Source organism: Sphaerodactylus townsendi, linkage group LG05, assembly GCF_021028975.2.
Source record: "Sphaerodactylus townsendi isolate TG3544 linkage group LG05, MPM_Stown_v2.3, whole genome shotgun sequence".
Taxonomy (NCBI): Eukaryota; Metazoa; Chordata; class Lepidosauria; order Squamata; family Sphaerodactylidae; genus Sphaerodactylus; species Sphaerodactylus townsendi.
Window position 1 is genome coordinate 47654474 of NC_059429.1, and position 20768 is coordinate 47675241.

Consider the following 20768-nt stretch of genomic DNA (forward strand, 5'->3'; position numbering starts at 1 on the left):
AGGCATAAGAGTTTTGAGCACTGTTATAGCTGATTCTTTGTTGTTTTACTCTGATATATTAAATACCTGTGGGTGAATAGGGTCTGCAAAACTCCAAAAAAGAATAGGTGCTTTAGACAAGAGTAATTTCCCAGATTGCTGAATTCGTTCCTCATAAGAAAGCCTTTCTGTTACTGACACTGCGATGATCCCTGATGGAAGACAAATGCAGCTTCATTCCTTGCAGTTGGAAACACATTCTTTTTGAGAGCTGCTGTCTGCATTCTGCTTGAATTCAGCAGTCAGAAATTGCTTTAAGAATTACAAAAGGGTTTTGTATAACAGGGGCTAATCCTAAGTTAGGACTATCACTGCTTCTTACAGCAGTGAATTCTAAAAATACAATGGCCTGCATGAAAGCCCAACCACTATGCTGACCACTCATATTGCTTCACTTAAATACCATTAAATGAACCTCCTGATCTACTAAATACCCCTGAATGTTAAGATACAAAGAAAAAATATTTAAAATCTTCTTTCTGCATTATTTATAATTTTATAAATTTTTACCATATTCCCCATTAGTTGTCATTCTCCAGGGTCTAAAATGTAACAGTTCAATCCTATACAGTTACTCCATTTGAAGTCCATAGAAACCATGGCACTGCTGTTTCTCACAGGAAAGATAATTCAAGTTCTTGACCACCCTAGTTGTTCTTTCTGTATTTTTTGTATTCTATAGTACATTTTTTATTTTTTAAAAAGAATTAGTACAATAATATTGTGTTATTATAAAATGGATATAAATCTGTTGGAGAAGTATGCATAGAAAGGTTAATATACTTGAAATAATTGTTAGAAGAAGAATAGTTGGTTTTTGTACCCTATTTTTCTGGACCAAAAGGAGTCTCAAAGTGGTTTACAATGGTCTTCCTTTCAACACAACAAACAGCTTTTGGGGTAAGTGGGGCTGAGAAAGTTCTCAGGGAATTATGACTAGCCTAAGGTCACCCAGCAGGCTGCATGTACAGGAGTGGGGAAATTAGATTAGAGCAGTGGCGTTCCTGCCTAGGGACAGGGGGGGGGCACCCTGAGGTCCCCAGGCTCTCCCCATCTGGTCACTTGGGGCTTCTAACATTTCAGTGGTCCCTTTGTGTGTTTTTAAATTTTTGGGTGTTTTTTCAATGCCTCGCTGCAGTAGGGCGCATTTTTAAGTATAGTAGCACTAGTACCTCAGGGTACCATCCGAAGACTGTCCTGATGATACCACCCAAATTTGGTGATGTTTGGTTCAGGGGAAGCAAAGTTATGGACTCCCAAAAGGGGTGCCCCATCCCCATTGTTTTCAATGGAAGCTAACCTGAGATGGGGGCTACCCATTTGAGGGACCAAACCTTTGGTCCCCCTGAAAATAACTTCACCAAACTTGGGTGTGGCATCATAAGAATAGTTACCAGATGATACCCTGAAATTTTGGTGTCACTAGCTTTAAAAAATACATCCCTTCCAGGCACCCCAAGAAATTTGTCTGGAGAGTCTCTTGTTTTGTAGTGACTTTGCTCCATTGTGTAGCCAATGAGGAATTTCTGAGTGTGTAGGCAGGCTGCACATTTTTGAAGATAGGAGGCACCAGACTTTCAGGGTGGCTCTTAGAGGGCCTCCTGGTAATCGCATCTAGGTTTGGAGACCTTTGCTTCTGGGGGTTCACAATTTCATAGCCCCCCAAAAGGCTTATTTTGTTTCCCCGCCCCTGCACATGAAAGCCTGTGGGCTGAGTTCTCTCAGAACTCTCTCAACCCCCCCCCCCCCCCCACTCCAGAAGCAAAGCTCACCAAGCTTGGATGCTATTACCAGGAGGCCTCTTGGAGCCACCTTGAAAGTCTGGCGCCTCTATCTTCAAAAATGTGCAGCCTGCCTCAGAAATTCCTCATTAGCTACAATGGAGCAAAGTCACTGCAAAACGAAGAATCTTGGGCAAATTTCTTTGGGGTGCCCCAAGGGACACAGGCCTTTAGTGCCAGTGACACTAAAATTTCAGGGTATCATCTGGTAAACCATTCTTATGATGCCACCCAAGTTTGGTGAAGCATATGTTCCAGGGGACCAAAGCTATGGTCCCTCAAATGGATAGCTCCCCATCTCAGGTTAGCTCCCTATGGAAAAACAATGGGGATGGGGTATTCCATTTGGGTATCCATAACTTCTTGCTGCCCCTGAACCAAAACAAACATCACCAAACTTGGGTGATATCATCAGGGCAGTCTCTGGATGATGCCTTTGAAATTATGGTGCCACCAGCTTTAAAAATGCCCGCCCTGCAGGCCGAAAAAACACCAAAAATACCCCCCCCCCCAACCCAAATACCTTGCATTCAGATTTGTTCATATTTGGGTAGGACATAATTGGACAATTTTTGGTCTAAATGTGCCTAAATGTGCCCAGATTCCAGCCGAATCTGCTATTTGTTTCCTATCTGAATCTCCAACCCCTCAAAAGTGATGTTGTTTCAGGGTGGGGGAGAATCCATTAACAGGCATCACTTTCTAATTTTAGTGAACTGGGGACCCCAGATTCTCCCTTTAAGGTAGATTTCCAAAGAAGAATCTTGAGTCTCCCCTAGTTTAAACACAATTCATTGAAAGTGATGCTGTTTGGGGGTGGATTCCACTGGAGATGTTTTGTGAGAGATGATGCTGACATTTGTTTGGTAAATGTTTTGCTGGGGGTGATTTTAAGCAGTGAGATTTACATGCTTAATAATGGACTTGCACTGGCTTGGAGTTAGTCAGGCTAACAACCTACCCTCATAGGGCAAGGTTTGTTGGGTGATTAGGAAATTCAGGAAAAGAGTTGGTGGGGAGAGAGCCATGTACATGCTTTGCTGGGAGTGGGAGGTGTTTTGTGAGCTGGTACAAAAAAAATCATTGTTTGGTCATGGTGGGGGAGGTGGTCACTCATACGCGGGGCAGGCCAAACCTTGTGGTTTTGTCCCCGCCTAGCGCTCTGGCTTCTGCTCAGGTGCACGCTCTTCCTGGATTAGAGTATGCTGCTCTTAAGTGATCACAAAAAGAGTAAATTGTTCTATCATTTGCTATCATTTCTTTTAACTCTATAGTGTTAGAATTTCAAAAATCTTTAAACCATTTCCATTTTCTTCCAAAATGGTTGTTTTTCTTAAAACCTCTCCCCACCAATACAAATATACCAGCTAAACTTATGGATCCTGGCAAGATCACAAGTTTTAATGAACCAAACTCTGTTTAGATTTCTTTAGATCTCCACAATCTAGCCTAGCATATTCAAGGTGCCATAGTCATAAAAAAATTGATCTTTTTCTTCTGATATTGACTTTTTAAGAAATGTTAATAACAATTCAGTCGGGATTCCACATTAAAATTAATGAGGAATAACAGTTATTCCAGTCAGGAGACTGCAGTTGGGAGAGGTAAGGGGAAATGGCTTCCTCTCTCTCTTGCATGAGTAGATTTCCACTTGCAAAAAAAGGCAGAAGAGGTGATTTCACACCTCCCACTGACTTCTGTGGTTGTTAGTCCACAAAGGGCCTAGATACCCTGACATCAGAAACAGCTGCTAGGAGAAGAGGAAAATGAGAAAGAGTGGGGAACCTTGCAAGATCCTTGCCTGGATCCAACCTACTGACAGATTTTGAACAATGAGTTTTTATATCAATACTGCCTCATTATTTTTGCAAGTTTCTGCAAACTCCTTCCAGCTATTTTTCAGTGATTCAGGAAGTCATTAAATATATTGAAATATTGGCAGTCTAACTTCTGCCATTTTTATTGGAAACTATGACAATTGCTGATCTTATTTTTAACCCATTCCATATATTCAAACTAAAGAATGCCCATCTTCTGAAAGAACTTTGGACTATGCTGGGAATCATAAATTACAGATGAGACGGGTGATGAATCAAGGCAGAGAATTTTTCAAAATTGGACCCAGACTTTAAAACTGAACAGTTAACTATTAAGGATCTGTCATTTTCAGCAGTCGGGCAGCATTCAAAGGATTTTTAATACTCTTTTCGAGATTGGATTACCAGAACTGTACACACTGTTATAAATGTGATCTCCCTAAAGATTAATATCATAGCTTTATATTTGCTGCTTTAATATTCAACCCTTTTCTCTAAAGGCAAATTATATGCTCCCCTGCAGCCACAGGTTAAAAAGCTGAGATGGCTTCTTCTCCCTTGCAAAGTGTTATCAGGCACTTGGAATCGGATGAATGAAGGGGATGTCTAAATCTTCCCTAACCAGTTGCAGGGATGGTGTGCTGTAGTAGTGGCATGTTGGATTACAACTGGGGTGATTCAGGGTCATATCTTCACAATCAAAAGGTTCACTGGATAACCGTGGTTGATCACTTTCACCATAACCTATCTCAAATGATTTTTCTGCCCTCCTTATTTAAAGGAAGGTGAAATTTAAAAGAATTTAATGATTTGCCTTTTGAAATTCCCTCCTGCCAATATATCCACACTTCTGTTCACTTCTGTAAGTTTCCAGGCCCATGCTTAGGGGTAACCATATGTCTGGAATAAAAGCAGCGGTAGGGATAGAGAAATTCTGGGTGGAAAGTGATATGCTAGAGAAGAATTAATTATACTCTTTCCTCCCACCCCTTCTCTAATGCAGATCAGTCCATCCAGAGGGTGCCTTGTAATATAGAGGCAGCATAGTTGCACCATGCCCTGAGATGGCAGAGGCAAGAGACTACAGTTATAGGACCTGTCTTTTACTTTGTTTCTAATAATTACTAAAGGATTAGATACACTAGAGGCCATCTATTTTACAGTGTATTTACCTGCCAGTATATTATGTAATATTTGTTCATCATGTTCATCATAATGTCAAACTGATTTTTTTTTCAAGGAAAGGCTAATAAACTGGAAGAGATTTTAATCTTTCAAAGTTTTACGAACATGCCTCACGGTGTCGCTAGCTGTTAACGGAATATTCTGTAAACTTTACCATAAATGGTTGGGTGCCAGGAAATGCAGCTAACAGTTCTGTCCTTGAGATAATGTAGGTCTGTAAATGACTGGTATTCCTTAAGAAAAGCATCTGACTTGCCCGCAAAGGCCCCTTCCTCTTCTGCAAGGACTTTCCAGTCATCAAAAAAGGCATCCATTATTTCGTTTTGTTGTAATGCTATTTCAACTCTGTGTATAGGGAAATTGAAAAAGAAAAATGACAAAATTGACTTATTTCTGAAAAAATGCAATTTTCAGCCTAAAATGAATGTTGTTTCAACTACTGTGGCATACATGTCTTGTTTCCTACATGGTTGATAACCAAGGGCTTCAATACTTATCTTAGGTATATACATATATGGGAAGAAGTACTATTTATATGGTACCTGGTACTGCTTAAAATCAAGCAGATTAACAAAATTATAGATCAAGACTTCCTGTCATTCTGCTTTTTGTGATTTGATTTTTTGCCACAACTGCAAGAGAAACACTGAGAGAGGTATGCAGGGGCATAGCTGCCTAATACAGCATCCAAGGCAAGTTCAGTGGCTTGCCCCATCCCCAAAGTTCATGTGGAGTTCAAAGGTGGGGTGTGCCTGCTCCACATAGGGCTCAGTTGGGTCCAGCTTTAAACTGCAGTCTTCGAGCCTGCAGTTTAAAGCTTGATCCAGTTAGGCTGCGTCCAATGTTTTATTTTTATTTATTTATATATTTAATTTAATATACCGCCCCATCCCCGAAGGGCTCTGGGCAGTGTACAACATAAAATCACAAATAAAAACATCGTACAAAACTCCCAGAAATATAATAAAACAACAATTATGTCCTAAGATGGCCTCCCACCTAAAACCTAATCCTCCTAGGAGGGGGAGGGAGAGGTAGCAGGTCCTGATAGTAATAAGAACCCATATATTCCAGTAACGGGTCCCGATGATATAGGGGAGGGGGCACACTCAGCGGCTGGTTTCTCCAAAAGCCCAGTGGAACAACTCAGTCTTACAGGCCCTGCAGAAATCACCCAAATCCCGCAGGGCCCGGACAGCTGGAGGGAGAGTGTTCCACCAGGCAGGGGCCAGAGCCGTAAAGGGTCTGTTGAACTGAACGCTGGTTCTGATCGGCTTTACATTACTGGCTCCCCCCAAGTTCCACCTGACCTGCTGAATGTGTCCTCCATGTGACCTACTCAAGTAGCACCTGGGGTTTTAGCACCCTTGCACCATTCCACCCTGTTATGCCACTAGAGGATACAGAACTGAAAATGGCTTCTATAGCAAATGCATTCACAGCCATTCATTATTTCTTATGCTAAGGCACTTGACCTTGGCAAGTTCTAGAGCTGAGTATTGCTCTGTTCATATTTACTGTATTGCTCTGTTCATATTCACTGAATTGTCTTTCAGGAATATTGCCTAATATGTCAAGAGTGCTTTGATTGTGTGTTCCTGCATTGCAGGACCTGCATTGATGGCCCTTGGGTCTCTTCCAACTCTATGCCTCTATGATGTGGTGTTCAGACAGAAGGCATGTGTAGAGGATATTCGTTTTTTCAAGCACCTCAAAAACTTCAGCAGGTAAGTTAAAATTTCAGACTGCACCCACACAATGTTAGGCACATCAAGTAGAAAAGTTGTCTTCCTGAATTCTGCTGGATTCACTTCTTAGTAAAGAAAATTCAGATTTGACTGTCAGATCGTGGTGAGAATAGTGGATTCTGCATGGCATATTTATAACAAGCTGCATTTTTTATGAAGGGAAAACAAGTTCATTTATAATTATTGCATCTCATTATAAATCTGCTGTGTGGAATCCACCAATGTTGTAAGCTGCTTTGGTTTCTAACTGGAGAGAAAGGTTATAAATATCTACATAAACTGCTTTAGACAGGTACTTGAATGGGAACGGAGGGCCAGCAGCAATGGCTTTGCCCACAAGCTGATACTTCAGTCAAATAGCTCTTTAACTTCATTTCTCAAACTATGAGTAGGGACAGTTCCCTGTGTCGGAGCTTATGTATAGCAATCAGTACAGAAGTACATAAAGGGAAAACTGAGGAGGCTTCTGGCGCTAACTAGGCAAACTACACAGCTGAAAAAAAAACCCGTCTTGCTTTCTTCTCAATATACAACTTTTAATGGATACAGCATGATACTTAACCTTAAAGCAACAGAAAGGATAAAGTTTTTCAACGCTTCTGATGATAAATACATATTCTTTTCTTCATCTGAAAATTCTCTAGGATAATATTGTGTCCCTGCATTTTTTGGGTAGATCCTATGGAAAAGGATAAACATCATTTAGAATTATGGAACCAATCTCTTATGATGTAGACCTATTTCCTTTGTACAAATGCTCTATTTTATGTCGTTCGTGAAATGCCAGGAGTTTGGGAGCCTTCCTGATATCCTCAAGCAGGCCATGTTTACTTAGATAATTTATATCATTTTACTGCTTAGTATTACTGGCTGCAACACTGGTACAACACTGGTAAGTTTAAATAAATCAAACAGAGAGAGTGGGGTGAACTCCATGTGGGATTCCCCTGCTTGGTAGCTGATTCACGTCCAGAGTTGTATCCAGTTCCTCTGCCTAACAGGGTTATCAATTCTAGACTGGTAAATTCCTGGAGATGTTGTGGGCAGTACCTGGAGAGAGTGGGGTTTTGACAAGGAGAGAACTCAGCAGGGATGGGATGTGACTGACATAATTTCTCCACAACAGCATGGAACATTGTACAGTCCATCTTTCAAAGCTGCCATTTTTTTCTGGGGAACAGATCTCTGTATTTTGGAAATCAGTTGTGATTCTGGGAGAACTCCAGGCCCCACTACTCCCAAATTAATATATATGGGTTGCCAGTTCCATCCTTCCACCGCACAACCAAGTAGCAGGTAGAAGTTTTTCAGGGTAGTTAGGTAGTTAGGCAGTTAGGGTAGCCAGCAGCCAGTAGTTGTGGCAGGGTAGGTAGGTAGGTAGGTAGGTAGGTAGGTGGGTAGGTGGGTAGGTGGGTAGGTGGGTAGGTGGGTGGGAGGGAGAGAGGGAGGGAGGGAGGGAGGGAGGGAGGGAGGGGGGGAGGGAGGGATTGGGGGTCGAAAGTAAAAGTTGCTTGAATCTTGGTTGAAATGAGTACATACACTTACCATTTTGTCTGAGTACCGGTCTCTTTTTCTTGTGGAACAACTTGAATACCAGTATCTCTCTCAAGCAGATGAATGGTGAAATTTTTATCTTGGTAAGCTGTACATTCTACATATCCAAATTTATCAGATGAAGCATTTCTATCAAAGAATTTAATTCGAGTTCCAAACTCTTTGTGTGGTCGAGAAATCATATACTTAATCTGGAATTTCAGCCAAAATATTTCGTAATGAAAATGTTTCTTTGGAACAGTGCCAATTCTAGATTTTACAGTTTGATATTTGTATAGAGGTGTTTTATTGGTTATTAAACATTTCTATATTTTGCTTGTGCATTGCCTTTATAGGACATAAAAATTACTAACAGTGCACTCCAAAACCAGGAAAGTTGCTAACAGTTCAAAATCCACCAAACCACTGTATTCCACTTTAGAATTCTACCGTGATGTAGCAACAAATGAAATAATGATAGAGTTTCTGAAAAGTTCCTTGTATCGTGTGCTTGTATTTTAGTTTTGCAAACAGTACATGTTCAAAATTCTCAACATTTTGCATGGTAACTAATACCACTAATTATGTGGGATGGTATAAGTCCACAGTGATGGGCTACAATCTTCTCCTCATCAGTGGTCTTAGGGGGTTGGTTTGTGAAGTTGCTTGCTCATGTGTATTTCCATTTTGTCCACACCTGAAGATTAATGAGGGCAGGGACTACATTTTGCATTTCACCAAGGACGTAGGTAATGGGGGGGTTCTCGGGTTCAAACCCCCCATTACATGTCCAAAGCTCCGCCCCCTGTTTGTAGGTTTTTTTGTATTTTTTAGTGTTTTTTATTTTTGGCCTGCAGGGGGCACAGTTTTTAGGCTAGCAGGGATTTGTTGGGAAACTCTCCTGATGATACTACCCAGGTTTGGTGAGGTTTGGTTCAGGGGATCCAAAGTTATGGACTCCCAAAGGGGGTGCCCCCATCCCTCATTGTTTCCAATGAGAGCTAATAGGAGATGGGGGCTGCACATTTGAGGGTCCATAACTTTAGCCCCCATGAACCAATCTTCTCCAAACCTATGTGGTATCATCAGGACAGTCTCTTACTGATACCACCGAGGTTTTGTGAAGTTTGGCCAAGGGGGTCCAAAGCTATGGACTCCCAAAGGGGGTGCCGCATCCCCCATTGTTTCCAATGGGAGCTAATAGGACATGGGGGCTACACATTTGAGGGTCCATAACTTTGGCTCCCATGAACCAAACTTCACTAAACCTGGATGGTATCATCAGGCGGGTCTCCTAAAGATACCGTGAAAGTTTGGTGCTGCTAGCTTAACAATTACACCCCTGACAGTAGGCATCCCCCAAATTTCCCCAGATTTTCCTTTTAAATCCACCCTCTTTGGCATGGATTTAAAGGGAGAATCTGAAGTCACCGGTTTAAACATTGAAAGTGATGCTGTTTCAGGGTGGGGCAGAATCCACCCCAAAACAACATCATTTTCAATGTTGCTTTAACTGGGGACCCCAGATTCTCCCTTTCAGGTGGATTTAAAAGGAGAATCTGGGCTCCCTAGTTTAAACACCATTGAAAGTGATGCTGTTTAGGGGTGGATTCCAGCATCACAGTGGCTGCCCATGGGGGGGAGCGCAAAACTCAGATTTTGCACCGGGCTCCATTTTCCCTAGTTATGCCTCTGCCCAGAGGGCAGGGCAGAAGGGACTGCTGGCTGGGAGCCCAGCCAGTGGGGGGGACAGGGCAGGGGAGTCTGCCGCCCCTGGCCTCAGAGAGCTACTTTTATAAGCACTGCGGCCAGGGAGCGGGGCTTGGGGAGGTGTGGCCATGCCCCCAGGGTGTGTGGGGCGTGGCCCCACCCCTGAACTCCCTTATAAAAATCTATACCTACGTCCCTGCATTTCACATTGTAATCCCACTAACACAACAAATTTTTTACCAAGCACTTAATTGATTTTGTACATTAAAATAAGATTCACTATATAATGACACACAGGCAAACCCTCTCACAAAGCCCAAATAAGTTTTAAAAATTTAATCAATATCTTACCAACCAATTTAATCAATATCTTACCAATATCTTACCAACCAAAAATTTAATCAATATCTTACCAATATCTTACCAATCAAAGTTTATAAGTTATTTATACCCTAAACACCAGCATTTGAACCTTGGACTATTTCCTATGCAGTTTCCAATTCTCTCCCTGTTACAGTTTATGAAAGTCATTGGAAGCTAAAAGAATTCACACAGAACTTTTTAATGTAATAATGCTATTTAATGTAAACAATATTAGTAGGAAGAATAACATGCCTAGAAGATCTAACCTTTGCTGGTGATTCCTTAACTGACTCTTCTTCAATTTCTTTTTCACTTCCAAGAGAGACCCAAGGTTTAGGTACAGGAGGCTTATAAACATAATCCTCTTGGACTCCTTCTTTAAATTCTCCTTCTTCTTCCTCTGGCTCTGGAAACTATCGAGGGGAAATATTGTCAAAGTCCTGCATTTATTATTAATAAATATTAAAGAACGATGGCCTTTATCCAATCACATTCCAATGATTTAAAGAGACTTAATTTGTTACATGAGGGAGTGGTAATTTCTATCAATTCCTCCCTCACACTGCAGACTCTACCACTATGCTGTTCCAGGAACAAAAATTTGAGGCAAGGAGAGGAATTTCAATGAACTGCAGCAGGAGAGAAGAACTAGTGGAAATATCTCCCTTGTTAAGGAAACGTAAGTGCCCTTAAATCTTCAGAACTTAACAACCATTGCACATCAATCTCTGGTCTTCAATCAAACATGACTTGATGTTCTATTGGGCATCCTGGAATCTGTTACCCAGCTTTCACAGGTTGTGAACTTATTTTTAAGGAATCTCCACCAGCTGCTAAGAGTGTAACAGCACACAAATATCTTAAAGTAGCAATGGGGAAAATAACTCGGCTTAGCAATGCAGAGGCAGGCTGGGTAGGGATCTTTTTAGACTATGCATACCAGAAATGGCTTGAAAGGTATCTGCAGAGAATTCACAAAAGACTAAATTGCAGTTTAAATATTTTTATATAAATTTTGGTTGCAAACAATCACACAGTAAGAAGTCAAGGCACATACACACAGTTCCTAGTATATAGATAGGGAAGAAAGATAGGTGGGAAGATAGAATGAGATTTGGGGAAGCAGGGGGTCATACGTTACCTAAATCAGCTGAAGAAAGTCTAGAAGAAGGCAAGGATTCAATGACCAGCATCTGAATCCAGGCGAAGAACGAATTCGTGTCTCACACCAACAAGACCAAGGGAGGTTCAAGTTAGCAATGAGCACTGGAGTTGGGGTGCACAGTACTTTTATACCCTTTTGCTCAGATAGGGGCGGGAACAAGTGAGTTTTAAGTTTCATTTTCCTAAATTCTCTGGAATTTCCCATGCTGGACTTGCTGGCTTGAGCTCTATCTATTGTTCTAAGTACCCGGGACAATGGGGGTCAATTGCTCTTAGATTAAATCAGGAAGCACAGAATGGCTTTATGCAGAGAAACTCTGTAGAGACACTGCCCAGGTTATTCAGATTTAGCAGAGACATCAGATTAGAACAGGGTGAGTGGTTTAGGAGAGTCATAACAATAGGTGGAGGAAATACAAAGAAGCAACCATCTGTTACTGACATGGTTTCTAGAGGAGATAGTGAAATGCAGCATCTGATACCAAGGTGGCTTTCCATATTCCTTTGTCTTACAGTGTTTTAGCAAGGTGTGGTAATCAAGCATGCCCTCAAACAAAATGAGACCTCCGGGTTATGCAGGAGTAATTCATCCATTGATTTAATCTTGCTAAACAGACCTTTTGCCTGAGGCGTGCTTCTAAGTGGACACACTGCTACACACACAAAAATATGAGAGGTGGCTTCTGCCAATATAGTTTAACAGGAAAATATTATGAAATAATATATATTGGGGTGTCAAGGGCAAGGTTAACAGAACAGAGACGTATCAGGGGGAAATGGAGCCCGGACACAAATTGTCTCCAAGTGCGCACACACCCCACTGCACCTCCGCACCCCCACTCCTGGCTCCCAGCTGGCAACCCCTTCTGCCCTCCCTTCTGGGAAGAGTAGAAGTGACTGCCATCCTCCGTCCTGCAAGAGCTGCTTTTATAAGAACTGAGGACGAGGGTGGGGCTCAAGGGGTGTGTGGCCGTCCTCCCTAAGCCTCAATGCTTATAAAAGCAACTCTCAGAGGACAAGGGACAGCAGTCGTTTTTGCTTTCCCCAGAGAGTAGGGCAGAAGGGACTGCCAGCTGCCAGCTGGGAGCCAGGAAGGGGGGGGCAGCAACCGGGCTTTCTTGGTCCAGCCCATATCGATAATGACATGAACAGGGCCGAGGGCACCCAAAGTCCTTGCCATCTTCCTGGTCACGTGATGTTGTGGTGCCCAGGGACAGATTAGTGGTGCCCAGGGACAGAGGGTTCCCCTCATCCCTAGGCAAGTATGCCACTGGCTAGGAATAATATGTAAATAGTTTCAAAATGTCTTTAAGGGTAGAGTGCATTGTTTGCACCCAAAAGGTACCAAGAGTCAGTTAAAAGTGTCTCAGGTAGAAGATGTTGGAATACTTGGAGAGCCTCTACTAGACAGAGTGTACAATACTGAGCTAGATAGACCAGTTCTCTGATTTGGTATATGGGAGCTTCAGATGTTCAAACAGCTTACATTTAAAATGCTTTCCTTGGCCTCTTCAGTTGCAATCAGATAAAATACTTGTCCATATTTTAATTCTCTGTCAAAGACTATCAAAAGTTCTTCTCCGGGATAATCCTGTATGAATAAAAATAAACAATAAGTCTCAAGAAGAAATAGTTAGATGATTAGCTACAGTCAGCATTAATGTAATACTGACAAATTTCAGAGTGCTTCAGCAATGTTTTCCGTCGACTAGCAGTGTTCCAAATATTAAATATTAAATATTTCTTCATGAACATATCCTTCTCTAATCCCTTATAAGGACATCCAGCAGTACTTTCTAATCCACCCAGCCAGGGTCCTTTTCTACTCCATGGACCCCATAGAAGGGTTTTGGACCCCATAAAAGGGTTTTCAGTCTGTGGAGAACAACTTACTCATCACTTCACTTCTCCAACAGCTCAAAAAACCCCAAATCGCTGCTCCTGGCGGTCAGTGGTCCCCTAAAATCTTGGGGGGATTAGACATATACAGTGGAAAGGGTATCACCAAAAATACATTAGTAGAAATCTTCCTTTGGGCCCAGTTTAGTGTCCACTGTGATGTGGTTAGAGTATCAGACAAGGATTTGACAGAACCTGATTCAAATTGCATCGAGCAGCTGTTGCTAGGTGACTTTGGGCAGTCATACAGTCTCACAATGTTTTGGATAAAATGAAGGAGTGGAGAACAGTTGTAAGATGCTTATGGTTTATAAATACATAACATTAAAAGACAACTCAATATGGCATGTTGTGGAAGTGCCAGGTAATTCAAGTTTTCCCTTAATTTGCCCTGATCCAGGCAACTAGCACACCTCGTCCCTCAGGTGCCATCCTCAGATGAAAAAGACTTTGTTACGTTTTTTTTAATCTAGAAAAATAAAAATACATAGTCTAGAAAAATAAAAATACATAGTCTTAATGACTAACCAATGGAATGAAACAATTAAGTATAGATGACAAAGACAAATACAAGAGGAAGGAGAATAAAAATTATGGGTATGTATACTGAAGCATACACATCAATACATTGATAACTGAATACATATATACATGCTTAAAAATCACATACATACTAACCAGGCCCTTTCCACACATGCAAAATAATGTGTTTTCAAACCACTTTCACAACCGTTTGCAAGTGGATTTTGCCATTCTGCACAGCTTCAAAGAGCACTGAAAGCAGTTTGAAAGTGCATGATTCTGCATGTGCGGAATGAGCCCCAGTTTGCAGAAACCTTTTGAACAGGAAATATAACGTAAAATGTAGGATGCAAACACTTCAAATAATTTCAAATAAATGCTCAAATCGATAATATAAAGTAAATTCAAATTCAATCAGTGCATTCTGATTCAATGATCAACCTCCATTTTAAGGTGTTAATTCTCATTCTGTCTGCTCACAGCCTTTTTAAAAAGTATCAGTTTTACCATGCTATCCTAGCCACCCTTTCTTAGCTTTCCAAGTTTTTTTTTTGCAACAATCATGCAATCACGCTCATATATTTACTCCATTATACCAGTGGAGTCTTCCTTCTGACATATGTAAAATATTCTTATCAGAACTTTTAGATTGTCCATTTCTAGTAGAAAAGCCTCAAAAACTATTGCAAGCTGACACATGCAACATGAGGTAATTAACATTTGAATCCATCCACCTACCAAAACATATTTTTAGCTATGTCTAAGAGGAAATCACTTACATGGATTATGTGTTTGACTGGGTGAAAGTCAGAAATTGCAGCTCGTGTCTTTATATCCTGAATTATATCCTCTTTTTTAACAAGTTTGTAAGGTTTGTCAGCTGTGACATCTATATCACCACGACAGTTAAATATTTCTTGAGTTTTTTCAGTGAGAACCAGAGGAAAGATTTCTGGGTGGCCTGACAAAGAAAAGAGCAATAACAACAACAACATCATCAACCACCACCACCAACAAATCTCGTCTTTACGATTTCCAATATCCCCAAATAAATGCTGAAATCGTAAAGTCAAGATATAACATCTGCACTGCATTGTTGAACAGGAATTACTAAAATGTAATACTGATATTTTTTCTCACAGTATTATGACCTTGTTATTTTTCCTGTCATGTATTCTTCATACACACAAGATCCCTTATCACTTGGTATCAAGAGTCAAGCCAGAATGCAATACATACAAATGTCAAAGGGGGTCATTCAAGACCAATCTTCCTTGACTTCAATGGACTTTAGAGGTGTAACATTGCTTTGGACTGAAAAGATACACAAGGTAAATTCACATATAAGATCAGCTGCGTATCTTGCAGTAAATAAACAGTCACTATGGATGAATTTAGTGAATTGTGGTGTGAGATGATATATCATTTAAGAACAGGCATATGTGGATATTATAAAACTGAATTACAGTAAATCTAAACTTTGGGATAGTGATCAAGTTAGGCACATAAGCTTTGTGAATGTTTCCTCACGAGCTCCGCCACCTAATTCTTTTAGAACTCATGAAACAATAAATCCAATTATTACCTCTTTCATCGAGAAACCTAAATCTCTCAGCAAATATCTACCATATAATATTTTACATTAGATACATCCTTCATTTATCATTTAATCCAGGGGTGTCAAACATGCAGCCCAGGGGTTACATCAGACCCCTTGAGAGGGCTTATCAGGCTTGTGAGACAGCTGAAGCAACACCCCTCAGCTCCTGATCTGGTGAAACTGCTGCAGAATGGCCAATTCAGGCACTTACCCCACCCCACTCCCAATCTGTGCCAATCCACTGCAGGCTTGCCAGCTGAGACAGCCAACTCCTCCTCCCCAGTGCTGATCTGGACTGGTGAACCTGCTGTGGGCTTGCTAACTGCAGCAGCCACCCCCACAGTGCTGACCACCTCCCCACAGTGCTGATCTGGGCTGTCAAGGCTTCTGCAGGCTCACCTGCTAAAGAAGCCCCACCCCCGCAACAATGTCACATTTTTGGCATATCCAGCCATCATAACAAATGAATTTGACACCCCTGCCTTAAGCCTATTCATGGCTGGTCCTCCACTATACCTGCTGAACTACAGTTATTCATTAGCAACTGAACAAGCTTAAGATGTGACTTTAGTGTGGAAATGAGAAAGATTTCCTTTGCCTGTGTGTTTCAAGAGAAACACTCATCTTAAAATATTGTTGTGTGAAACAGAAACGTGCTTACAAATCCATTTCTGGTTCCATGAATCATTGTATCTGATAATCAACTGGTTGGCCCATGTATGAATGATGAAAGCTGTAAAACCAGGCCACCCACACACAAGTTATGGGCTTGTGCTTATATGGCAGAACTCCCCAGGAATTCAAAAATGTGTGCCTTTGTAAATTAAACCCCCCCCCCAAAAGCCCTAAAATAACAGCCTAGTGGATATTATATTTGGTTCAGACGAGGCAGAATGCTGAGTTAATGAGAAAAAGAGCGACTGAGAAGAAATTAGCCTGAAAAGATGACCATGTTTCCCCGAATATAAGACAGTGTCTTATATTAATTTTTGCTCCCAAAGATGCGCTATGTCTTATTTTCAGGGGATGTCTTATATTTCTGTATTCTGTTCAGCAGGCATGCTTCCAAACAAAAACTTTGCTACGTCTTACTTTCGGGGGATGCCTTATATTTCGCACTTCAGCAAAATCTCTACTACGTCTTATTTTCCGGGGATGTCTTATATTCGGGGAAACAGGGTAGCTGAGAACAGATTAGGGCTTAGATTATCTGGGATAGAATAGGATTTTCAAACTCTTCCCTACCCCTTCCCGTTCCCAACAAATCCATTGCTGGTTTCGTATAAGAATTCTGACCTAATGATCATATAGGGACGGCTGTTTATGAATTCAGCCAGGGGCTGCTAGTGGTTTTACACATAATCCCCACCAGTTTATTCTTCCTCAGATCTCACCCCTTATGTCCTTTCCCATAGAGTCTTGTGTTCATAAATCTCTCATAAGGGACCTGCTCTCCATGACGATAGCTTTTGCAGTGCTTCAGAGGGTCTGGTTTTATGCATAGTGTTTAATCAAATGCAAGACTAGTTTTTTCATAGGAATGCCATAGCATAGAAAATAAGAGGTTGTTTTATATTTGCATACAAGTTACAGTTATGTTCAATAATATTTGTGTGTGTGTGTGTACATAACATTTTAAGAAGGTCAGTTTACATTCAGGATTATTCTCCTGTCATGCCCCCAGAGAAGCTATTGTTATTTTCCTTATTACGTCTAAGTTTCCCCATAGCTACAATGGGCTTAGTTCCTTACACAGTGTTCTAAGGGAGGGAGTTTTAGTTAGACCCTGTCCCTTTAAGAAATTTCCCTAGTGGCAGTCTTCCTTAATTGCCCAGCAATCCCCCTGCATAGTTCAGTCAGTTTAAGGTGCCTAGGGAGTTGGAAGGTTGTTACGTTTATGGTGCATAGACTAAAGTATATATAGTCTAGAGAACAGAAAGCTCGGGTGTCAACAGGAATAGAATCCATACAAAAGACTGAAAGAACCAGGAGGAAGAAAGACAAGTAGACTTTCTTGAAAGGAGACAAGAAAGAATAAAAGTCTACAGCTTCAAGTTTGTTCACCAGTCAAGCAAGTACCTTATCTTAGTCAGACACTGGGAGGAGTTAGGGTCTCAATTCTTCTAAGCAATAAACCTTGTTTTGAACTGTTACACCTTGCTTTTGTGTCTCCCACTCTGTTTCACCCAAAGACAGTGTGTCGTAAGATAGTTTTACTTGGGGAACAGAACATCTCCTTTCAAATAAATACAGTACATGACAGTCCCGTCTTTCAGCAAAAAGTAAGCAATGTCTTGTTTTCTTTTACCTTGTTTATGGTTGTCTAAATTTGAATACCATATACTCTTCAGAAAATTTTTCCTGTGCAGAACTTACCAATGTTTGCCATAGACAGGTCAGGTTCTTCATCTTTTTTAACTGAAATAAGATAAAATAGTCCTAGCATCAGAAAAGGCCTGCAAACTGGAGCAAAGATTCATGCAATTCTCATTTCTCTCTGTGACTACTAAGTCACCTCTGGAAACACACAGCCATGAAAGCAAAAGAAATCTAAATGTAAACCGTATGCTGCACCCATGCCAATCAGAAAAGCAAAACCAAGTCACCCAACATATTAAGGGACTTCCCAAATATGCAGAACAACATAACCAAAATAACCCATCCACCCCACCCCACCCCAAAAAACCCAGCATGTAGAGGACTGAATATTCCCCGGGAAATGTTGCTTAAGGAAACAAGGGGAAGGAAAGTTGTTAAAGGAAAAGGGAAGGAAAGAAGGAAGGAAAGAATCTGCTAGACCCTCTGACCATAATTACATCCTGTTACACAAATATCCATGATTTAACTGTGTATGATATAAAGTCATACCCCGTTGGTCTGTTCTCAATCTACGGTTGTTTTACTGGGGGGCTTCATGTTACTATAATGAAAGATAATTTTATAAACCTCTAGCATTTCCTCCTGTATTTCTGTCCTGTCTTTAAATTGAAAAGTTTTTTTCTTAAAACAGAAAAGCCTCAAATACTTTAGCCTTGTCTCATAGGTCCCTTCCGCACACGCAAAATAATGCGTTTTCAAACCACTTTCACAACTGTTTGCAAGTGGATTTTGCCATTCCGCACAGCTTCAAAGAGCACTGAAAGCAGTTTGAAAGTGCATTATTCTGCATGTGCAGAATGAGCCATAGTGATAGTGTTTCAACCCCTTGGTCATGTCAGTGACTCTGAGGATGTGATAGATGATAGTAATGTATATGATTTTCCAAATTCAGTCAAACCACAGATGTCTATCAAACCATATACTGGCTGTTTTACACACAATCATTTCCCAAATGTCAGTTTGACCTTTTCCCCCCACTACAACTGCAGACTGGATTGAAACATTCAGTAAGCAATCTACAACATTTTCAAAGATTTTTTAAAAAGTTAAATGGCTGAACATTTTCACCTAAGCACTGCAGAAAACGAAAAAGGAACGGTGTGCCATTTTTCATTAACATTATTCTTTGGCATGTAAAACTGGACAAAACAATTTTTTAAAGTAGCAGACTTACTAGGTAGAAGAAGACTTTATTTACAGTCAATGACCAGATATATTGCAGACTTACTAGAAGTCCTTCGTTTCCCTTTGGCTGATCCCTTTGGTGATGCTTTAGGTGATCCTTTAGGTTTTGGTGATCCTTTAGGTTTTGGTGATCCTTTGCCTTTAGGTTTCTTTGCTCTACCAGTTGGAGAACGGGATTTATTAGATGTTGGGCTTTCAGCCATTTTCCAGATTTCACCCCCTGCAAAATGAACATCAGCATGTAGTCAAGAGGACAAATTCATAGTTCAACAGAGAATTTATATTCTTTATTCTGTATCATACTGGGACCACATGCCCATGGGGAGTAATAGAAATTCCTTGTATGATTACAACACAAGCCTTTATTGGCATATAAAACAGGACAAATTTTTAAAACAAAACAAGGTTAAGAAATGCAGTTAAAATTACTAATTTCCAGTACAAAATTTGCAACAGTTTCACAAAAGAGCACAAATTCCTTGTATGATAGTGAGTCAGACCAAAGCATTGTTAGTCCCAGAGTTGTCCCAAGAGTAATGCCTGACCATCCTCTGACTTTGTCTTGCAGATTCAAAGGATGCTCGGACACTGTTCCTTGCATCATGATTCATGTGTAATTGAAAGTCTCTTTATGACCTTTTAGTGATCTTTGAGCAGATATGATGGACCAAATGCTGTTCCAGTGGCACAACTGAAAACTGAACCATCTTGGATAGGGGCCTTACAGAATGAGTCGCTGGAAGACTTGGTCCTGTTTTGCTTGGTTCCTAATGTGCTATTTTAAAAGTAGTGTGGGGAGCTTGGAGAGAAAGAAAGCAGAAAAAAGTTTGCAGCTGAACAATTAATTGGGGGGGGGGAAGGCGCAGAAGAGCAGCATACTAAGGAAATGCTTCCTGGATATATAAAGGAACTTCAGTGACAAAAAAGAGTTTGAATCTGTTCTTAGGAACAAAGCATAACCAGAATTGCATAATAGACAACATGGGAGGGGAAAAATTAGATTCAAGGAAAAAATAACTCCAGCACCCTCCTGTGGAAATGATTCACATTTACAGCAAGTAAAAGTATATCTTTGTTATCTGAGTGTATTGGGTTTTCTTTTTAAAGTTTTACATAATTTTTAACACTATAACATCAGACAACTGTTAATATAGTGCATCTTCAACAAGTAGAAAACACGGGATTTGAGTTTAACAGTGCAGTCTTAAACAGATTTACTTCAGTCAAAACCCATTAATTTCTACAGGATTTATAGGAGTACACTATGAGTCTCCTTATGTTTAAGCATTTACACATGGCTCAAGATCACTGCCAATTTCTCTCCTTTATAGACTCCCGTGTTGTACCTGCTCCTAAGGATCTACTGGCCCAAAGAACAAAGAACTTTTATACTTTTATGTCTCTACGTTGGCTCTGTGTTATTTATTGTAACTTGTTTTTAAAGTTTTAATGTATATATTTGTGTATATATATATATATTTGTATTATATTGTTTTATTCATTTTACTGTAAGCTGCCCTGCGTCCTCTAGGAGATTTGGCGGGGTAACAATGTAACCAATAAAATAAAAATTTAAAATTTCATTTTGGGATACTCAGCAGGCTGCAGTGAAAAAGAGGAAGTGAGAAAGTTTCTGTTCCATAAATACATATTCACTTATAATGCAATTCCTTGTCCAGCTGTTGACTATCCACATTGCTTAGGTAGCACATTATGGAAGATGTAGGGTTGCAGCCGGAGGATGCAGTTTAAAGTTTTGTTTGTTACAGTTTATTATATTGTGTGTCTAGCTAATGCATGTAAAATACAGTTTATTCCACAAACCTATTTACATTCTTAGATT

General features: G+C 40.5%; 1 protein-coding gene across 7 annotated transcripts in view; it reads right to left on the reverse strand.

The window, feature by feature from the left end:
- Positions 1-20768, reverse strand: part of DNAI3 (dynein axonemal intermediate chain 3) — a 54084-nt gene that overhangs the window by 22059 nt on the left and 11257 nt on the right. For 5 of the 7 annotated variants that reach the window (XR_007244625.1, XM_048498077.1, XM_048498075.1 and 2 more), the window contains 9 exons: positions 18969-19145; positions 17738-17779; positions 14541-14722; positions 12827-12931; positions 10443-10589; positions 8116-8315; positions 7133-7249; positions 4977-5167; positions 67-191 (listed from right to left, as the gene is read on the reverse strand). Coding sequence is in view for 6 of the 7 variants with exons in the window: in XM_048498077.1 (XP_048354034.1) it covers positions 67-191; positions 4977-5167; positions 7133-7249; positions 8116-8315; positions 10443-10589; positions 12827-12931; positions 14541-14722; positions 17738-17779; positions 18969-19128 (1269 nt within the window). In the remaining variant the exon portion in view is untranslated. Of the gene's footprint in view, positions 1-66; positions 192-4976; positions 5168-7132; positions 7250-8115; positions 8316-10442; positions 10590-12826; positions 12932-14540; positions 14723-17737; positions 17780-18229; positions 18282-18968; positions 19146-20768 lie in introns of those variants that run through there. The other 2 variants (XM_048498080.1, XM_048498078.1) reach the window with 2 other exon arrangements.